The 16,417-nt window shown below is 63.4% G+C and overlaps 1 protein-coding gene across 4 annotated transcripts in view; it reads right to left on the minus strand.

Moving 5' to 3' along the window:
- Positions 1 to 16,417, minus strand: part of TP73 (tumor protein p73) — a 56,047-nt gene that overhangs the window by 19,619 nt on the left and 20,011 nt on the right. The window contains exons 1-3 of one of the 4 annotated variants that reach the window (XM_088022637.1): positions 5,692 to 5,899; positions 5,035 to 5,144; positions 3,029 to 3,271 (exon numbers count right to left, since the gene is read on the minus strand). In XM_088022637.1, coding sequence (XP_087878763.1) covers positions 3,029 to 3,244 — 216 coding nt within the window. In that variant the 5' untranslated portion in view covers positions 3,245 to 3,271; positions 5,035 to 5,144; positions 5,692 to 5,899. Of the gene's footprint in view, positions 1 to 3,028; positions 3,272 to 5,034; positions 5,145 to 5,691; positions 5,900 to 6,738; positions 6,814 to 16,417 lie in introns of those variants that run through there. The other 3 variants (XM_088022638.1, XM_088022636.1, XM_088022635.1) reach the window with 3 other exon arrangements.

Consider the following 16,417-nt stretch of genomic DNA (forward strand, 5'->3'; position numbering starts at 1 on the left):
GGCCTCCTGTGGGGGAGCAGGCGTTGTCACGCCCTGGGTAGCGACCAGAAGAGGCCTGCACACGTGCACACGTGTCTGTGTGCATGTATGCATGTAGCACGTGCACACCTTTACGTGTGTGCGAGGTGCCTTGTGTGTGTATGTCCGTGTGTGCGCACACGCCTGTGAGCGGAGGGCTCCCCTCGGTGCCCAAGGAGCGCACATGTGAGATCTGGGGGCAGAGGGACCACCTGGGGCTGGGGGCACTCGCCGGGGGACTCGGCCAGGCAGAGGCCAAAGACCCCATTAACAGCTGTGATCCCGTGGGGACTGGTGAGGGTGTTTTTCCCAAACGAGGAGAGGAGTGAAGGCAACAGTCAATTTGGAATTGTACTTGAGAAAAATATGAATTATCTATCAGTTACCAGCCGGCTGGCATGGCGGGGGCCATGCATGGCGTGGTGCAGAGGCCCAGATAGCACGCCCGGGAAGCAAGTCTGGGCAGAGCCCGCACAGCCGGACCCCCAGAGCTGTGAGCAGGCGGGCTGCCCACAGTCCCCACCCTGCACCATGAGCCCACCCGCCCCCTCCCCGGGCAGGGAAAGGAGCCTGCGGGGGGTCTGCTCCCAGAGAGCCAAGGTGTCAAAAATCTCATTATCAATGTCTGTCCCACCTGTACCCCCTGCACTGATGGGGGCTGGGGAGGGGAACCGGGCAGGCCAGCAGCAACACCCCCCAGCACAGCTGCAAGAGAGCAGAGGGCCCAGGCGGGGGGGGGGGGTTGCGGTGAGGGGTGGTAGGAGCCACTGAGCACAGGTGAGCCTCTTCCACTGCTCGTCCCCCCTCCCCTCTCTGTACGGCTGGCCAGGACAGACCACTCCATGGGGCCACGTGGGGCCAGACAACTGTGACCCGCCATGGGCCCTCTAGACCTGACGCTGCACCTCTGACCAGAGAGGTGGAAGCAGTGGGGGGGGCGGTTGGCAGAGGCCCCAGGCGGGCAGTGGGGGGACAGTCAGCAGGGGGACAGCTTCTGTCTCTCCCTGAGGACCAGCTCAGACCATCTAAGCCACTCCAAGTCCCCCAAGACACTGCAGAGACCCCACCAGCATCCTCAAACAGCAGAGAGAAAGAGAGCCAGGACCCCCCTCCAAGGCTTGTCAAGATTCCTAGGGGTCTGGCAGCTCAGGCCTTGGTGACAGTATTGGTACTAGAGGGGTTGGGACCCTCCCCTGAAAGGCCAGAGAAAGGGCTTAGGGAACAGTATGAACATGGAAGAGGAGAAAGAGTGAGCCTCCTGTCGCCAGAGGTGTGCAAGGGTGGGATGTCTCAGGCGCCTCCTGACCTGGCTCACAGTCACACAGCCAAACCTCAAATCTGGAGTCGGGGGACCAGGGCCCCACAGGAAATAAGAGAGTCCTGCAGCAGGTACAGCTGCTGCCCAACAACCTCACCCAGGAGGACCAGCTCTAGGGCACCCCATCCCCAGCCTTACTGCTAAGGAAATAGTAATGTGACACACCGCTCCTACTGCGCTGGCCTGTGCTGTATGGACAACACCCCCTCTAAGGAACAACAAGGAGCACTGCAGGAAGCCTTCACGAGTGAGGACGAGGTACCAGCTCAGGGCAGCCAGCGATGGGTCAGCGGCTGGGGACCCACAGCCAGAGCGAGAACCAGAGATAGCCGCAGGGGCACCGCGCCTTGGATCCCAGACCCGGACCAGCCCCTGCAGAGAGCCGGACCGTCTCCCTGTGGAGTCTGCCTGTGGATCTGCACCCCCTCGGGCCCCCCCAGGAGCGTGGGAAAACCACCACCTGGCCAGGGGACAGTGGGGATCGTGAGACTTCATTCTTAAAGCGGCAGAGCCTCAGGGTCACCTGCTTGGTGCTCGGCCACGCTGCGTGGACTTCTCTGTTTCCAGGGGCTGGGGGAGACCACGGAACTGCTGTTCCCTGGAGGGGGTGACCCTGCCCCAGGGCCGGGACCCGCTAGGCATCCCCAGGGCAGGTGCCAGGCAAGGCTCACTGTCCTCTTCTTGCGTGCAGGCAGGAGACCTGGAGTGCCCCTGGGGCTGCCTTTCCTGCAATGCCCTGCGTGCCCTACCCTCAGAGGGGAGCCTGTGCTCTGTTCCTGGGTCGCAGCGCCCCCCTGACCCTGCGGGCATGTCCGGCAGCCCTGTCCTCTCCTGGCTGCACCGCGGTTAGGAAGCTAGAGCCCCCAGACCCGGAAGCCCGGCCGCGGGGTCGCAGCAAGCACTTACTGCCTGCGTCACTCTGAGCGAGCTGCTTCCCCTCCCCTCCGCTGCCTGTGGCCTGGGCTATAAAATGGGACGGTCACAGATTCTACCTTGGGGGTCGCTGGGCTGTCTCAAGAGTCAGCGTAAACTCAGAGCACCCCGGGGAGGCCACGGGTGCGCGGCCGTCATCCAAATCGGCGAAACCCCCACCAGGGGCCAGAATGCTGTGGAGCACAGGGCGAGCACAGGGCGGGCGCAGGGGGCGAGGTGGGACCTGAGTCTGCAGCGCTGTGGACCCCCCACCCATGACTTCCCGGTCTCACACCCATGCTTGTAGATGACAGCCCAGAGTCCGGGCAGGCAAAGCTCCAGCCCGCCAACCGCCAGACTCCAGACCCCCCTGCCAATGGCACTACCTGGAGCAGGCAGCCCAGCGAGCCGCGTGTCCCGCTCACCCAGGACAGGATTCAAGCCCCACCTCGGGGCAGGGACGCCGGTGGTCTGCCTCCGCCCCGTGGACCCGTGGACCTTGCTGCGGAGCCTTGTCTGCCCCTCTGGGGCCCCGCGGAGGCCAGCCGCTCTGGCCGCACGTCCGAGGGGTAGGCACGCCCAGACTGCCCAGCCCCAGACCCGCCTCCTGCCCGACGCTCCTCCCGCAGCAGTGGGCCAGGATGGAACCCTGTGCGGACACCTGGCCGGCCCTCCCTCCCTCACTGCCGGGACGGCACAGGGCGGGGGGGGGGGGGGCGGCGATCGCCACTTCCCACCCCACACCCCGCAGATGCCCCTGGGAGCAGGGGCGCAACTCACCGTCCAGGTGGCGGACTTGGCCGTGCTGGACTGCTGGAAGGTGACGTCGAAGTGGTGGGGGCCAGGGTAGTCGGTGTTGGAGGGGATGGCCGGTGCCGGCGACATGGTGTCGAAGGTGGAGCTGGGCTGCGCGTAGGGCGAGTGGGTGGGCACGCTGGTGGCGTGCTCCGGGGTGTAGGGGCTGGCCGAGGCCGCGCGGCTGCTCATCTGGTCCATGGTGCTGTTCAGCAGATTGAACTGGGACTAGCGTGGAAAGGGGGAGGGAGGGGGACACACAGTCAGGCTGGAGAGTGGAAGCATGAGGCCAGAGGTGTCCTGTTACAGGAGCCTTAAAGGGCCAGCAGCTCAGTCATCCCAAATATTTCCCGCCCCCCCCACCCGACAGGTCACTACTTGTGTTGGGATAAACTGACATATTCACCTCGCCCTCCCCTCTCCATCAGCCTCCCCGTGCCAGGGTTTCCGGGGTTCCATGGAGCGCACCTGGAGGGGAGCTGCTGGTGGAGGGGGAGGCTCCCTGCCCCTGGACCTCCTGGCAGGCTCGCAGGAGGGGCTTGGGCTCTGGGGCAGGGTCCCCGTCCCCAGTCCTCCGGCACAGCCCAAAGTAGGGAGATCCCGGGCCCAGGGAGCCAGACAGGGGCAGGGGGTGGCCCCAGTGTGGGGGGCCCACAGTCCCCTCCTGCCGTGGGCCACAGCCTCTGCCCTAACCCGGCCCTAGGAGCCCAGCCCCTCCCCCCGGGGCCACACCCTGAAGGAACAGGGACTCTGAGCTGCGAGCTGCATGGTGTGGGTGCATCCCCAGGCCACCCTGTTGGGGTCAGCCCCTGCCTGGAGCTTAAGGAGGCCCTAGCAAAGGAGGGAGGAGACAGACCAGATCCCTCCTGGAGGGCCGGCCGGGAAGACCCCTTTCCCATGAGATTTATTTTAATCTTCTCTTTGGGCCTGAAGCAGACACTGCTATTATCCCGTTTTACAGATGAGGACACTGAGGCATGTAGGGGAGTGACTTGCCTGAGGTGAGGTGGTGGCTCTGACAAAGTGGGGGCACCAGCCACCCTCAAGGCAGTCACCCGGAGAGCCCCGGGGACAGGAGGGGACAGTGAACCGGGGGCAAAGGGCCCAGGGTCCCCAAGGGGGGCAGAGGTGGACCAGCAGCCAGAGGGGATGGGGGGGCTTGCCCTGCAGCTCCCTCAGCAGCCTGCCTCCTCCAAACTGCAAAGCACAGGAGTGCATCCCTCAGGCTGGGAGGCAACTGGCTGCTCAGCGCTGGGTCGTCTCCTCCGTCAGGAGGCTGGTGCTCCTCACCCACGGCCCCCCCTACCCAGCTCGGCAGCCCCCTGGAAGGCCCACGTCCCCCCTCCAGCTCGGCATCCCCCTGGAAGGCACACGTCCCCCCTCCAGCTCGGCATCCCCCTGGAAGGCACACGTTCCCCCTCCAGCTCGGCATCCCCCTGGAAGGCACACGTCCCCCCTCCAGCTCGGCATCCACCTGGAAGGCACACGTCCCCCCCCCAACACCTGGGCTGCCTGCTTGGGACAAAGTTTCCTTGGAGCCTCAGCACAAGTGATGCCCCAGGAGGAGGGAGGTGACAGGTGACAGATTCTTACTGAAGCCCTGGCTTCGTGCCTCCTGGAGCCCAGGCCATTGCTTTCCTCGGATGCGTCAGCCCCCCCGGGGATGGCCTGGCGGAAGCTGCTATCGGAGGGGCCCCTCGGTGGTCATAAACGTGTGGCCGGGGCCTTGTCCTCCACCAGCGGGACAGGAAACCCCCCTGCAGGGCACCACTGAGAACTTCTTCCCTGGTCTGGCTCCCCACCACCTTCCTAACTTCCTGTGGCTTCACCTGTCCCCTGGGGAGGCCCTAGCACCCACCGACCATGACGGGCAAGTGGACAAACTCTGGGTCCGTGGGTGGAAACAGTGCTCACCCCCCATTAAGGAGCAATGAAACAGCCAAGGGGACCACAGCCTTGCTCAGAGAACAAAGCCAGCTGCAGAAGCGTACCTGCTGTGGGGACCTGCTGCGGGGCCCAGGGGCTGGGTGGGGCTGGGGCCGCAGCTAAGGGGAGCCTGGCTTCCTTTGGATGTGATGAAGGTGCTCTAAGATTCACGGTGCTGATGGGAGCACAGAGCCATGGATATGGTCAAAACCACTGAAATGCACACTTTGGATGGGTGAGTTGTGTGTTATGCAAAACGTGGCTCAATAAAGCTATTTAAAACAAAATGACAGAGAGGCAAGAGAAACCAGCCTTGCACTCCACATGGCTGGGATGGGGGACCCCCGCGCACTCTTGCATCCCGAGGGCTCTTCCCTATGCCCCGCCCCCCTCCGTCTCTGGACCTACAGGACTGCTGCGGGCCCCACAGGGGCTGTCACATGATCCCAAGCCTGGGACCGTCCAATACACAGCCACCGGCCACATGGGGACATGGAGCCGCGGCAAGTGAGGCGGTGCTGGGGGGCGCACGGCACCCTGACTCCACACACCCGGTGCCACGAGAAAAACATAAAAATGAAGGATCTCATTCTGTTTCATGCTGAACACGCACCAAAATGTGCATCATTTCCGATAAGAAGGGTAAATTATTAATTACGTTATTTCCACGGGTTTCTTTTTACTGTTTTTCTATGTGGCTACTGGAAAATGCAAAATCACACCTGTGGCTTGCGCTGCGTTTCTGCTGGATGGCGCTGGACCCCGAGTGTCTGGCCCCCAGGCTCTCAGGCATCATCCCAGCTCCCAGCCTCACTGTCATCAGCAAGGCTGCTGGCGCAGCTCCTGGGGGGGCTGAGGACTCGCATTCCAGGATCCTCACTGAGTGGTGGCCCAGCAGACGAAGGAAGGAAGGAGGGAGGGAAGGAAGGAGGGAAGGAAGGAGAGAAGGAAGGAAGGAGGGAAGGAAGGAGAGAAGGAAGGAAGGAAGGAAGGAAGGAGAGAAGGAAGGAAGGAAGGAAGGAAGGAAGGAGAGAAGGAAGGAAGGAAGGAAGGAAGGAGGGAGGGAAGGAAGGAGGGAAGGAAGGAAGGAAGGAAGGAAGGAGAGAAGGAAGGAAGGAGGGAAGGAAGGAGAGAAGGAAGGAAGGAGGGAAGGAAGGAGAGAAGGAAGGAAGGAAGGAAGGAAGGAGGGAGGGAAGGAAGGAGGGAAGGAAGGAAGGAAGGAAGGAAGGAGAGAAGGAAGGAAGGAGGGAAGGAAGGAAGGAAGGAAGGAAGGAAGGAAGGAAGGAAGGAGAGAAGGAGGGAGGGAAGGAAGGAAGGAACGAAGGAGGGAGGGAGAGAGGGAGGGAGGGAGGGTGCGCCAGGCAGCAGGACGGCTTCCCCCGGGCCGAAGCCCGGGAACGTGGACGGGGCATGAACCCGGTCCTCCCACCCAACCAGGCTGAGAGCCCCATGGGTCCTGGGGTGGGGAGGATGGGGGTGCCAGCCTGCTCCCCACCCAGAGTCGAGTCCCCATGACCTCTGTCTTCCAGGGACAAGCCACAGCCCCCCGGAGTGAGCGGCTTCCCTGGGCTACCCAGGGGCGGCAGGAGGCTTCCCTCCTCCGGGGCTCCGTGAGGACAGCCCCACCGGGCTCAGGTCTGTCCTCCCCGCTCCATCCCCAACAGGACAGCCCAGGCCAGCAGGGCAAAGGGCCCCCCCACTCAGGAGAAATGAGAGGCAGGCCCACGACAACAACGTTGTTCAGATTTTAACTTGTCCACATTCTTTACCGATCTGAGGCGGGTGCCAGGAAATTAGTCACTGAACCAAAAGAGCCGGGCTGATAGCATCTCTGCGCCCGGCAGTCACAGGGCAGGAGGGAGCGGGAGGTTTCCAGCAGGCAGGTCCCTGGGGAGATGTGAAGGAAGTGCTCGGCACACACAAACACCCGAACACGGGTGCCCACAGAGCGAGCCAGCGGCCCGCAGGGAGCACACCCTCCCTCCGGCCTCTGGCCCCGGGGCACTTTGCGGTCCAGGAGTCTTGGGAGCTCCCCTCTCCCCAGGGGAGCAGAGCACAGGGCCCTGTGTCCGGCCACTGTGGCGGGGGGGGGGGGGGGGGGCGGGGGGAAGCCGTCCCTGCGAGTCCTTCTCAGGGTCCTGCACCCCCAGGAGCTCCTGGTCCATGCTGGGCGGCAGCTTCTGCATGTGGCTCCCCAAAGGCCCCTCCTTCCCTCCCTTAGCATTCCTTCCAAGTGGGGATGGGGAGCGCTGCGGGGGGCCAGCCCCCACCCCCATTTTGATCTCTCTGCCCAAACTGGTCCAACACAGCCACACAGAAGCCTGGGGTAGAGCTCCTCCAGACCAGAGGTCCCTGGAAGCTGGGGTGAGACCCACTTGGCAGCAGGAGGAACCCGGGCAAAAGCAAGACTCTTTTGGTTTGTTTTGCTTTCAATCAGAACTCCCAAGAGAGTGGGCTAATTAGGACATGCCCGGCCCCAGGCGGCCCACAAGTGCCTACATGTGCGTGCAGAGCTCCTGGGCCCAACCCAAGGAGGGCTGCGAGCAAGCGGGCGGGAGCGAAGGAGCCGGCGGTGGCCTCCCCTCTAGGTCCGGGGCAGACGATGAGCCCGGCCTGCCTCAGAGGCCGGAGGCCGTTCCTGGCTCTGGGTCGGTGGCCAATGGCCTGGGAGCTCCCTCCACCAAGACGAGACAGGCTCCCCGAGGCACTCTCTGTGCGTTTGTTCCACAAACATGTTTTCTGCTGCTCTCCGCCAACTTGGAGGGGACACTGGGTGGGGCAGAGAGGGTCAACCTGCCCTCAGGACGCAGGCAGGGTGTCCAGCCTCCACAGGGAGCCGGGCTTGCTCCCAGGGTCAGCACCTCTCGGACCAGGACCCCAGGGGCGCCCATTTCTGCTCAGGAAAGGGCACGCGTCGGTCTGGGGGCCACATGCACACATGTGCTCGCACAGCAGGGCTCAAAACACACGCAGGGATGGGGCAAGGGGCTTAGACCTCAGGCTGCAGAGGGAGAAGGCCACCTGATGCGATGAGGGTGAGCAGAGGCCCCGCCCCTGGGTGGATGACCTGGACTGTGTCTGAGCACCTGACCTCCTCTGGGAAAGGAGCTGGACTGTCAGGGCTCGGAGTCCCAGGGAAGGAGGGTGCTGCCCGAGGACCAGTAGGGGAAGGACGAAGCGAACCACCCTGGGGTGGAGTGGTCCCAGCTTCCAGCCCACCCCACCTCGTCACCACCTCTCCAGCCTGGGGCCCTCCTCTCCTCTGCAGATCCACTGGGGGCCTTCCCAGCCCAGGCAGCTGCAGAGACCAGCACCCGCCTGGGGACAGTGAGCTGGGGAGACCTGCCTGCGTGCATGCCCGGGGGACACTCTGGTCCGGCTCAGCTTTCAACCCCATCCCCAGACCTTGCTGCTTTGATCCATCCTGTGCCCAGGGGGTGGGGGTTCAGAGGCCCCAGCTCCCCAGCCACACCTTGCACCCCCCGCAAGGCAGCAGAGGGTCTGGCCTGCCTACCTGTCCTCCTGCCCAGCAACCTGAGCTCAGCCCAGCCCCGCAGCCCCTGCCCCACAAGCTCCCAGCACCCTTTGCTGGCCAAGCCAGTGTTGGGGGTCCCTGCAGCTGATCAGGAGATGGTGCTGGGTTGGCTATCCCAGAACAATGGGCGTTCCTGGCCAACCCACTGCCCACCTACAGGCCTCTCTGTGTGTCCAGGTCTGGGATGAGTACCGCCCACGAGGACCATGTCCTGGGGCAAAAAGAGAGGAACAGAAGGGACTTCCCAGGCCCAGCAGGGCAGAGCAGGCCTCCGAGGTCAGGAGACCTAGAGGCCGAGGTCCCAGCCCCGCCTGTGTTACCCAGCCGGGCAATCCACCTTCTTCGGCCCTAGCTTTCCCATCTGCAAAGTAGGGGTGAAGCCATAGGTCGGCTGTGGGGATCAGGAGGGTCCAGAAAGGCTGTAACCCGTGACTTCCCATCAGGAGGAATGACCCTTGCCCAGGAGACTCCCCAGATCCAGGGAGCCCACCATGCACGATGCACTCATCTCCCCTCGTCTGCACAAAAGCCCAACGAGGAAAGGGCTGCAGACGATGACGAAGCAGTCCCGGCCAGCCTCAGACCTTCAGCCCGTCGCTTAGAGGTCACTTCCCACAGTCCGGTCATGCCCGGCCCCAGACGGGATGCTCAGAAACTCTGGGCTGAATGAAACAGCCCCGGGAACTCACAAACGGACCCCAAAGCCCATGTGGACCATGGCACCCGCCCTTGCTCTTTGGGGTTGAAAGCAGCTGCTGCAGCCTTTCCAGGAGCACCTGGCAGGAGCAGCCACCGTGCGTGTGGCCAGCCCACCCTGCCCAGGGGCCCGGCCACCCCCTGCCCCTGTGCCTTCGTCTGCCCCGTCACCCGTCCTCAGGGGCCGGACTTCTCCGGCCACACTGGGTCAGGCCCTCCCTTCACTGTGAGCTGGATTTTGCAGTTGTAGAAGATTCCTATTTCATGTGTTTATTTATTTAAAACTGATAAGCACTCTCAAGTGAGTTTTTGGGATGTAAATGGAAAACAGATTGTTTTTAAAAGCCTGTACCCTGATTCCCTCCTCACATCCCGCTCGCTTCCCAGGGTGGGAAGGTGGTCTGTGGCCACCTCTGGCGGACTCCAGGCGATCGAGATAGGAAAAGCAAGAGCACAGGTGGCCTGTGACCATGCGGCCGCAGCAGGTGTGTGTGCAGGTGTGTGTGCAGGTGTGTGTGCAGGTGTGTGTCCCACGTGCTCTCTCCGGACGGGACAGAAAACCTTGCCACTGAAATTTACAGCGCCTCTTAGTATGTCCCCAAAGGCTCCGTTCCAGGCTCTCACTCACTAGTGGAGGGGACTCTGGGGGCAGAGGGAGGACATCTCCTGCCCCGTCCCTGCACGGGGCCAAGCGGGGGCAGCCGGGGACACTGGGCTCAAACCCTGGATCAGGAAGCATGTTTGTCCCTGCCACGAGGACACACAGATCCCAAAGACAGAGCTCCTGCACCTTCGGGTGGTGATATGGGGTCCCCCAGAGGGCCCCCCGTGCCCAGCCTCCTTTGTACACCTGCTGTGTCCATACCACAGGGCTTTTGCTCCCGCCGGCCCCTTCCTGGAACACTGTCTCCTCCCACCTGTGGAGCCTTTGAAGGCTCACCTCCTTCTAGAAGCTTCCAGGCTCTCCACCTGCCTGTGGTCTGTGCTCTGGGGCTTTCTCTCCCACTTCTCTGGGTAGAATAACAGACATCAGGATGCACGCCCTTGGGGGTTCATATACCATGGGGTGTCCGTTTTCCCCCGGCTATAAACCTCTAAAATACGGGTGAACCTTGACCGACACCAGGTTAGGGGCGTGGACACCCCGTGCAGTCAAAAATCCAAGTATAACTTTTGAGTCCCCCAAAACTGAACTACTACTGATAACCTATTTCCCGGAAGCCTTATCGATAACATCAAGTCAGTTAACACAGATGCTGAAGGCTGTGGGTGTTATAGATGACGTTCACACAGCGAGGTAAGCTGGAGGAAAGGAAATCTCATTAAGGGAGTCACAAGAAGAGGAAACCCATCTCAGGGCTGCCCCGTATGTATAAAACAAAAGTCCGCATACAAGTGGACCCGAGCAGTTCGAGCTCGTGGTGGTCGGGTCAGCCGTCTCCGTTCCTGCCGGTTTATAAACCTGCAGCAAAGGGCTTCCCTGGCTGACCTGGCTGAGCCCGTCTAGCTCCTTACGCCCTCGACCCCCAGGAAGTTCTTCCTGGACACGAAAGCCCATCGCCCTCTAACCCTGTGCAGGGAGCAACCCTCTTCTGCTTTGTAACCTTGGCCGGGCTCACAGGGATCATGCAGGGGATCCCCGAGTGCCCAGAAAGCGAGGCGTGGCTGGCGGGTTGGTACTAACAGAGTCCTCCATCCGTCGTCCCCTGAGGCTCATGACAATGGGGATTGAGGACATTTCCAAAGCCCTTCCCAAGAAAGCTGAGAGGCCCAAATGCAACTCCGAGCAAAATCCACCCCTGACCTTCCCAGATGTGGAAGGTGGTGACACAGCTGGCCGGAGGCTTCACGGGTTCCTCTCTCCCCACTCCTTCCCTCTTTCCCTCCCCACCAGGCCCTGCTGGGACCTGGTGCCATGCTGTGTCCACTGCTCCCCAAGCCTGCAGCACCATGGGTGTCCCGTGCGGCCCTAGGGCCTTGCAAACACGTCTCCCTTCACAGCCGCGAGTGAACAGTCTGAAGGAAAGGTCTTCGTGACTTCCCCCCAAGGTCAGCCCCTGTGCACCCCACATTTGAGCTGCCCGCTGCAGGCCCAGCACAAGGCCATACCCTGCAGCCTTTAGCAGACAGCCGTCCTGGCTTCCAGCCCACGGTGGGCTGCCCGGCTTCCCTGGCCCCTTCTTCATCCCCTCGGCCGGGTTCTGCCCTCCAGCCTCCAGGCCCCGCACAGAGCCCACGTCCGCAGGACGCTTCCCGGCCCTGCTGCCCTTCCGGGCCAGGGGCTGGGGCTGGAGTTGAGCCCAACTGGCAAGGCACACAGATCCATCCTGTCCCAGGTCGGAGTGCTCCACAGCTGGGACCACATCAGGGGACTGGGGCCCCAGCTTCACCACGGCCCAGCTGTGTGGTCCTTGTCTTTGTGGAAAATGGGTGAACGGCGGCTTCCTCATGGGACCAGCGTGGATCTGACTGGAGGAGTGGGTGCAAGGGTCTTTACTGCGACCGGCTCGGGGAGGGGTCACCGGAGCCCCTGACAGTCTGCTGAGCCCTCTGCCCAGACCTCCACGGACGGGAGGCTCCCTGCGCCCCACTCAGACATCACCTCCTGGGGTGAGCGCTCTCTACTCCCGGGACCCAGAACCGCCTGACCCGGGGTGCGGGTCACTGTCTCCCGCACTGGGGGAGGAGCTCTGAGCCTGGACCTGGAGCCCCTTGACCCCCCGCTGCGGGCACCCCTTTGATCTCGGAGGGCTCTGCCTGGTGTCTGCTCTGACCCCCGTGTCCCCCAGCTCCCCAGAGAATACTAAGACCAGACTGTTTTTTGTAGAGTATGAAACTCCAAGCCCCCTGCTCTTCTCTGGCAGGCATGTCTGGGCTCGGGTGTGACCTCACCCAGAGGTGAGTGACTGGCACATCTGGGCTTCGGGGGAGATAACCCACTCGGAGTAGGACCTCCATCCCGCGGGGTTTCCCACAGCACCTCCCGGAGTCTGTGATTAAACGGGTGGAAACGCCAACAAGACCGGACTCGTGCCGGGGGGAGGCACCCTCTCCTCCTGAAAATATGCACTTACACTCTCTCCTCACCCGGGGCTGAAGCAAGGCCTTGCCCAATCCTACACCAGGGCCATGTGGAACTTTCCACACCTCGCGCCGGAGAAACGTGCCCCCAGAAGCCTGCTCCTGCAGCTGCCGAGGCGTGTGTCTGCAGGACGCCCCTGCCCGCCTCCGCCTGCACAGAGCAGCACGGGGGCAGCAGCCTGGGGCCGGGGGTCAGGCAGGGTCCCCGTGGTTCTCTGGGATGTGTCCTGCCGGCCCCTGTGGGGCTGCCCGTGACACAGGCAGGTGGCCCACAGATGCACAGACTTTATTTTAACCCCCAGAACACAGCCCTGTCCAGGCCCCACCTCCCAGGGTGCCCAGGGCCTCGAGCAAAGCTGGGGCACAGCTCATGGGGTACCCCTCGCGCTTGAGCACCACTGGGGACAGTCAGCCTTCCCATCCCCCTGCCTGCCGCCCCGGAGCCTGGCCCTGACCCAGGCATCTGCCCTGAACTCCTTCGCCCATGTCTCCCTTGTCTGCCTGTCTGTCCATTCTGCAGGTGCTGATCAGGCCCTGCCCACACCAGACCTCCCCGGGGGGCTGCAGCTCCTCTCGGTGACAAGTGTGATGAAGGTGACAGGGAGGGTGAGGGAGAGTCATGAGTGCACCCCCGTCGATGGCCAGGACCCAGGGATGGAGAAACCGTTACGCGCCTCCTCAGTGAGGGGCTCAGCCGCTGGTTGGCCCATTCCCTCCCCAATTCAAGGCTCCGGGGTGGACAGACGGGCCAACCCCAGTCCCTCCCACCAGCTCGGCTACCTGACAGCTTCCTGGCAGGTGAGGTAGCCCATCCCCTCCCCACACATTTCCCGGGTGCCGTCCGTCCGGGGTGCCGGGAGCCAGCATGGCGGCGAGCAAACCAGCAAGTGAGTGTGTTGGGGGCTCTGGGCTTCAAAACAGGCTGAACACAAACACAGCTGGGTGGGGGGCAGTGAGGGATGGGCAGGGCACAGGGAAGCCTCCAGACTGGAGACTAGAAAGCAGTGCCTGCAGCCCGAGGAAGGGCTGAGGGGGGTCGGTTCAGCCAAGGGACCCTCGCTCCCAAGTCAAAAGCTGTGACATCGGCCATGGATTGGAGCAGGGGGCTGGCACGTCCCGAGGACACGCCGATGGGCTCCTAATGGAGCGGACGCTGGGTGTTGCAGAAAGGAGGGTCAAGAACAGCTCCAGGGTTTGGCCAAGCCAAGGACGAGCGGATTTTCCACTCGCTGAGGCCGGACTCGCCCCTCCACGGGGCAGGTGGGAGCTCGGTGTGGGCTGCTACGTGGAGGTGGGGCTGTGCACAGGCGGCTGGGCCTGGAACTGCGGGGAGAGACCGAGAGCCTGGCCGAGGCGGCAGGAGCCCGGGCAAGCGGAGTGTCAGCTCAGCAAGCCTGGCGGCTGGGGGTGATCCCTCCCCTCGGGGCAGGCTCTGGTATTCCCCTTCTGGGACATTCCATCCCTGCCTGGGGCCCCCAGAGCCTTGTGCTCTCGCTACCCCAGGTCAGGGAGAGGACACCTGTGGCTGCCAGCCCATTCTGCGGCCCAGACCCCCGGCCACGCGGGTTCAGCTCCGGCCAGCCACGGGAGCCCCTCCCGCCTGGTCCCCAGAGGCCTGACCTTGCGGCCCGCCCCCGCCACCCCCTTCCCGTCCCCCGTGGCACCTTCTCCTGGCTCCCAGGTGGCCCCTCTTGTCTCTTGGGAGCTGTCTCTCTCTGATCTCGTTACTCTTCCCCCGTGCAGCCCCCACCCAAGCCGGGACTCCTCACCCAGGCCTCTCCACCAACACCTGCCCCGAGCGCTGAGCGGCCGCTCCCTCAGCGGGGCTCACACTCCCCCTCCTCCCCTGCCGCTCAGCCCAGGCACAGCTGTCACACACAGCAGTCACAGCTGAGCTCACTCTTCACCTCAAATTCCCCTCCCACAGTTTCCCATCTGAACAAACAGGTGGTGACTCACTTCACCCAGCCTCCTGGGTCCAACCGGGGTCTCCTTTGCCCTGTCCCCCAACCCCGAGCAAATCCGGCCGGCAACCCTCCCCCCCCAGGCGCTCGCGCCTCCCCGGCTCCCACCTGGCCCAAGGTGCCATGGCTCTGCGGGACTATCCAGTGGGCCTATCCAGTGGGCCTCGGGGCTCCCAGCCTCGGCCCTGCCCTCCCGTGGCCTGCTCCGAGCACTGCAGCAGGGGCTCCTCCCAGAACCCCTGCGCCCTCTCCTCCCTCCTCCCACTGCGTGCCTTGGATACAGGAGGCGCTTCCTACTATTCCTTCATGCGCTGGGTGGCCTTTCCCACCTGGGGTCCTTCCTGCCCAGAGGCTGCGCTGTCTGCAGGAACAGAGAGTGACCAGACCCACGCGGCACGGGGGGTGCCAAGCGTTGTGCCCACCCGTGCGGCTCCAGGACAGAGGAGCCCGGCGTTCTCCCGGCACACACCTGCCAGCCCCCGCCACAGACTGGCGGACAGTGGGAAGAGGTCAGGTCCGGACACCCATGACCCAGCTCACGATGATCCTGCAGCCCAGACAGCCCTGGGCCCCAGTCAACACACATGCGTGAAAAGAGCCAGTGGGGTCTAACACTGACCTTGCTTATCTCTTGAGACTCTACGGGTTTGCCAAATAGTGAAACAGCCCCAAAGACTAGTGAATGGGAAATCTCGAGATTTCCAATCGGGAAAGGTCAGTCCCAGGTGCCTGTTCCGGGTCGTGTCCAGTGTGGCCCCAGGTGAGAGGGCCCCTGAGTGGGGGCGGCTAGCGGGCTGCGGGGGCGAGGAGCTGCCGCGGGGAGGAGCTGCTGCAGACAGAGCCCCCAGCCCTCCCAGTGCCGGCCAAATGTCTCCAGTACGTGGAGCCACCAAAGGCGAGGGTTGCTCGGCCCTTGACAGAGAAGCAGACCCTGAGTATGGCTAAGACTGCAGGGAGAGGGGGTGCCCCAGCGCCCCGAGCCGACCCCAGCACAGGCTGGCTGAGCAGGTGCAGTGGGCAGCACGGTGCTCATGGGCCACGCAGGAAACCCGGCTGCGCCCTCCTTCCCTGGGGCTGGACTGCCCTAAGGGCCCCAGCAGCCAGGGAGGGGGCCACACGAGCTCCTCGGTACATCCCTATTTGTTCATGCTAGGGTTTTAGGTGGTTTGGGGCAAACGCCCCTTCCTCTTTTATGATGTTTGCATGCCGCAGGAAGCTTCTGTCTCCTGGGACAGAAACAGGAAGTAGACACTTTTATAAATCAGCGTGACCAGCCCAGCCCACCTCCCCTGGGGGCAGAGGCTTCGGGCGCCGTCCACCTGCCCTGGGCCCAGACACACCCGGGCTGCTCGGCAGATACTCGCTGACGGAGTTGTCCTTGGTCGACAGAACCGAGGGATGACGCGCCCGACCCTGCTGGTCCCGGGGCATGGACCAGAGCTGCAGAGTGGATGCCAGCGGCCCTCTGCTGCCCACCCCTCCTGCGGGGAGGCGATGCTCCCTCCACGGTGCCAAGGAGGGCCCCGTACCCCTCACCCCCGCACCCCGGGAAAGGGGCCATGCTCAGCCCTGCCTGACGTTTCTTACTGTGACAGCTGCCCTAACCGAGAGAAAAGTTATACCAGAGTCCCCATGAGCCCCGTGTGCCCAGGCCCCTCGGCTGGCCAAGCGGGCATGCTGGCCTCCAGAGTCCGGGGTCCCTGGCTCTGCCTCGGGTGAGAACCCCAGTGGCAGGGATACAGCCCCTCCTGGCTCCCACACTACCTGCATGGAGAGTCTGGGGGTCTGAGGCTGCTTGCGTGCCGCGTGAGCCCTGTGACACGTGTCGTGGGGAAATGAGTCGGTGACAGAGTGAGTGACTGAAGAGGGCACGGGGAGGAAAGATGTCCCCCCCCGGCCCAGCAGTTGCCCACATTGGGTTTCAGACAAAAAGCTCATGTCGGGGGTAGGGAGAGGCCACGGAGTTTCCAAATGTGAGCGCATGGAGCCGGGGCCGGAGTCGGGCCGTAGAGACGGGTCACCCACACACACCACCCGCAGGTGTGGGCCACACACACACCTGTCTCTCTTTCCATGGCCTTGCTGGGGACACACGGCCACAGGCACAAACACAGACATGCCTGTCCCAGCACACAATACATGCACACACACGTTCTCATGTGCACACTCACA

Source organism: Eumetopias jubatus, unplaced genomic scaffold (assembly GCF_037043125.1).
Source record: "Eumetopias jubatus isolate StellerSeaLion01/CBP00866 unplaced genomic scaffold, mEumJub1_p1.0 scaffold_4, whole genome shotgun sequence".
NCBI classification, from domain to species: domain Eukaryota; kingdom Metazoa; phylum Chordata; class Mammalia; order Carnivora; family Otariidae; genus Eumetopias; species Eumetopias jubatus.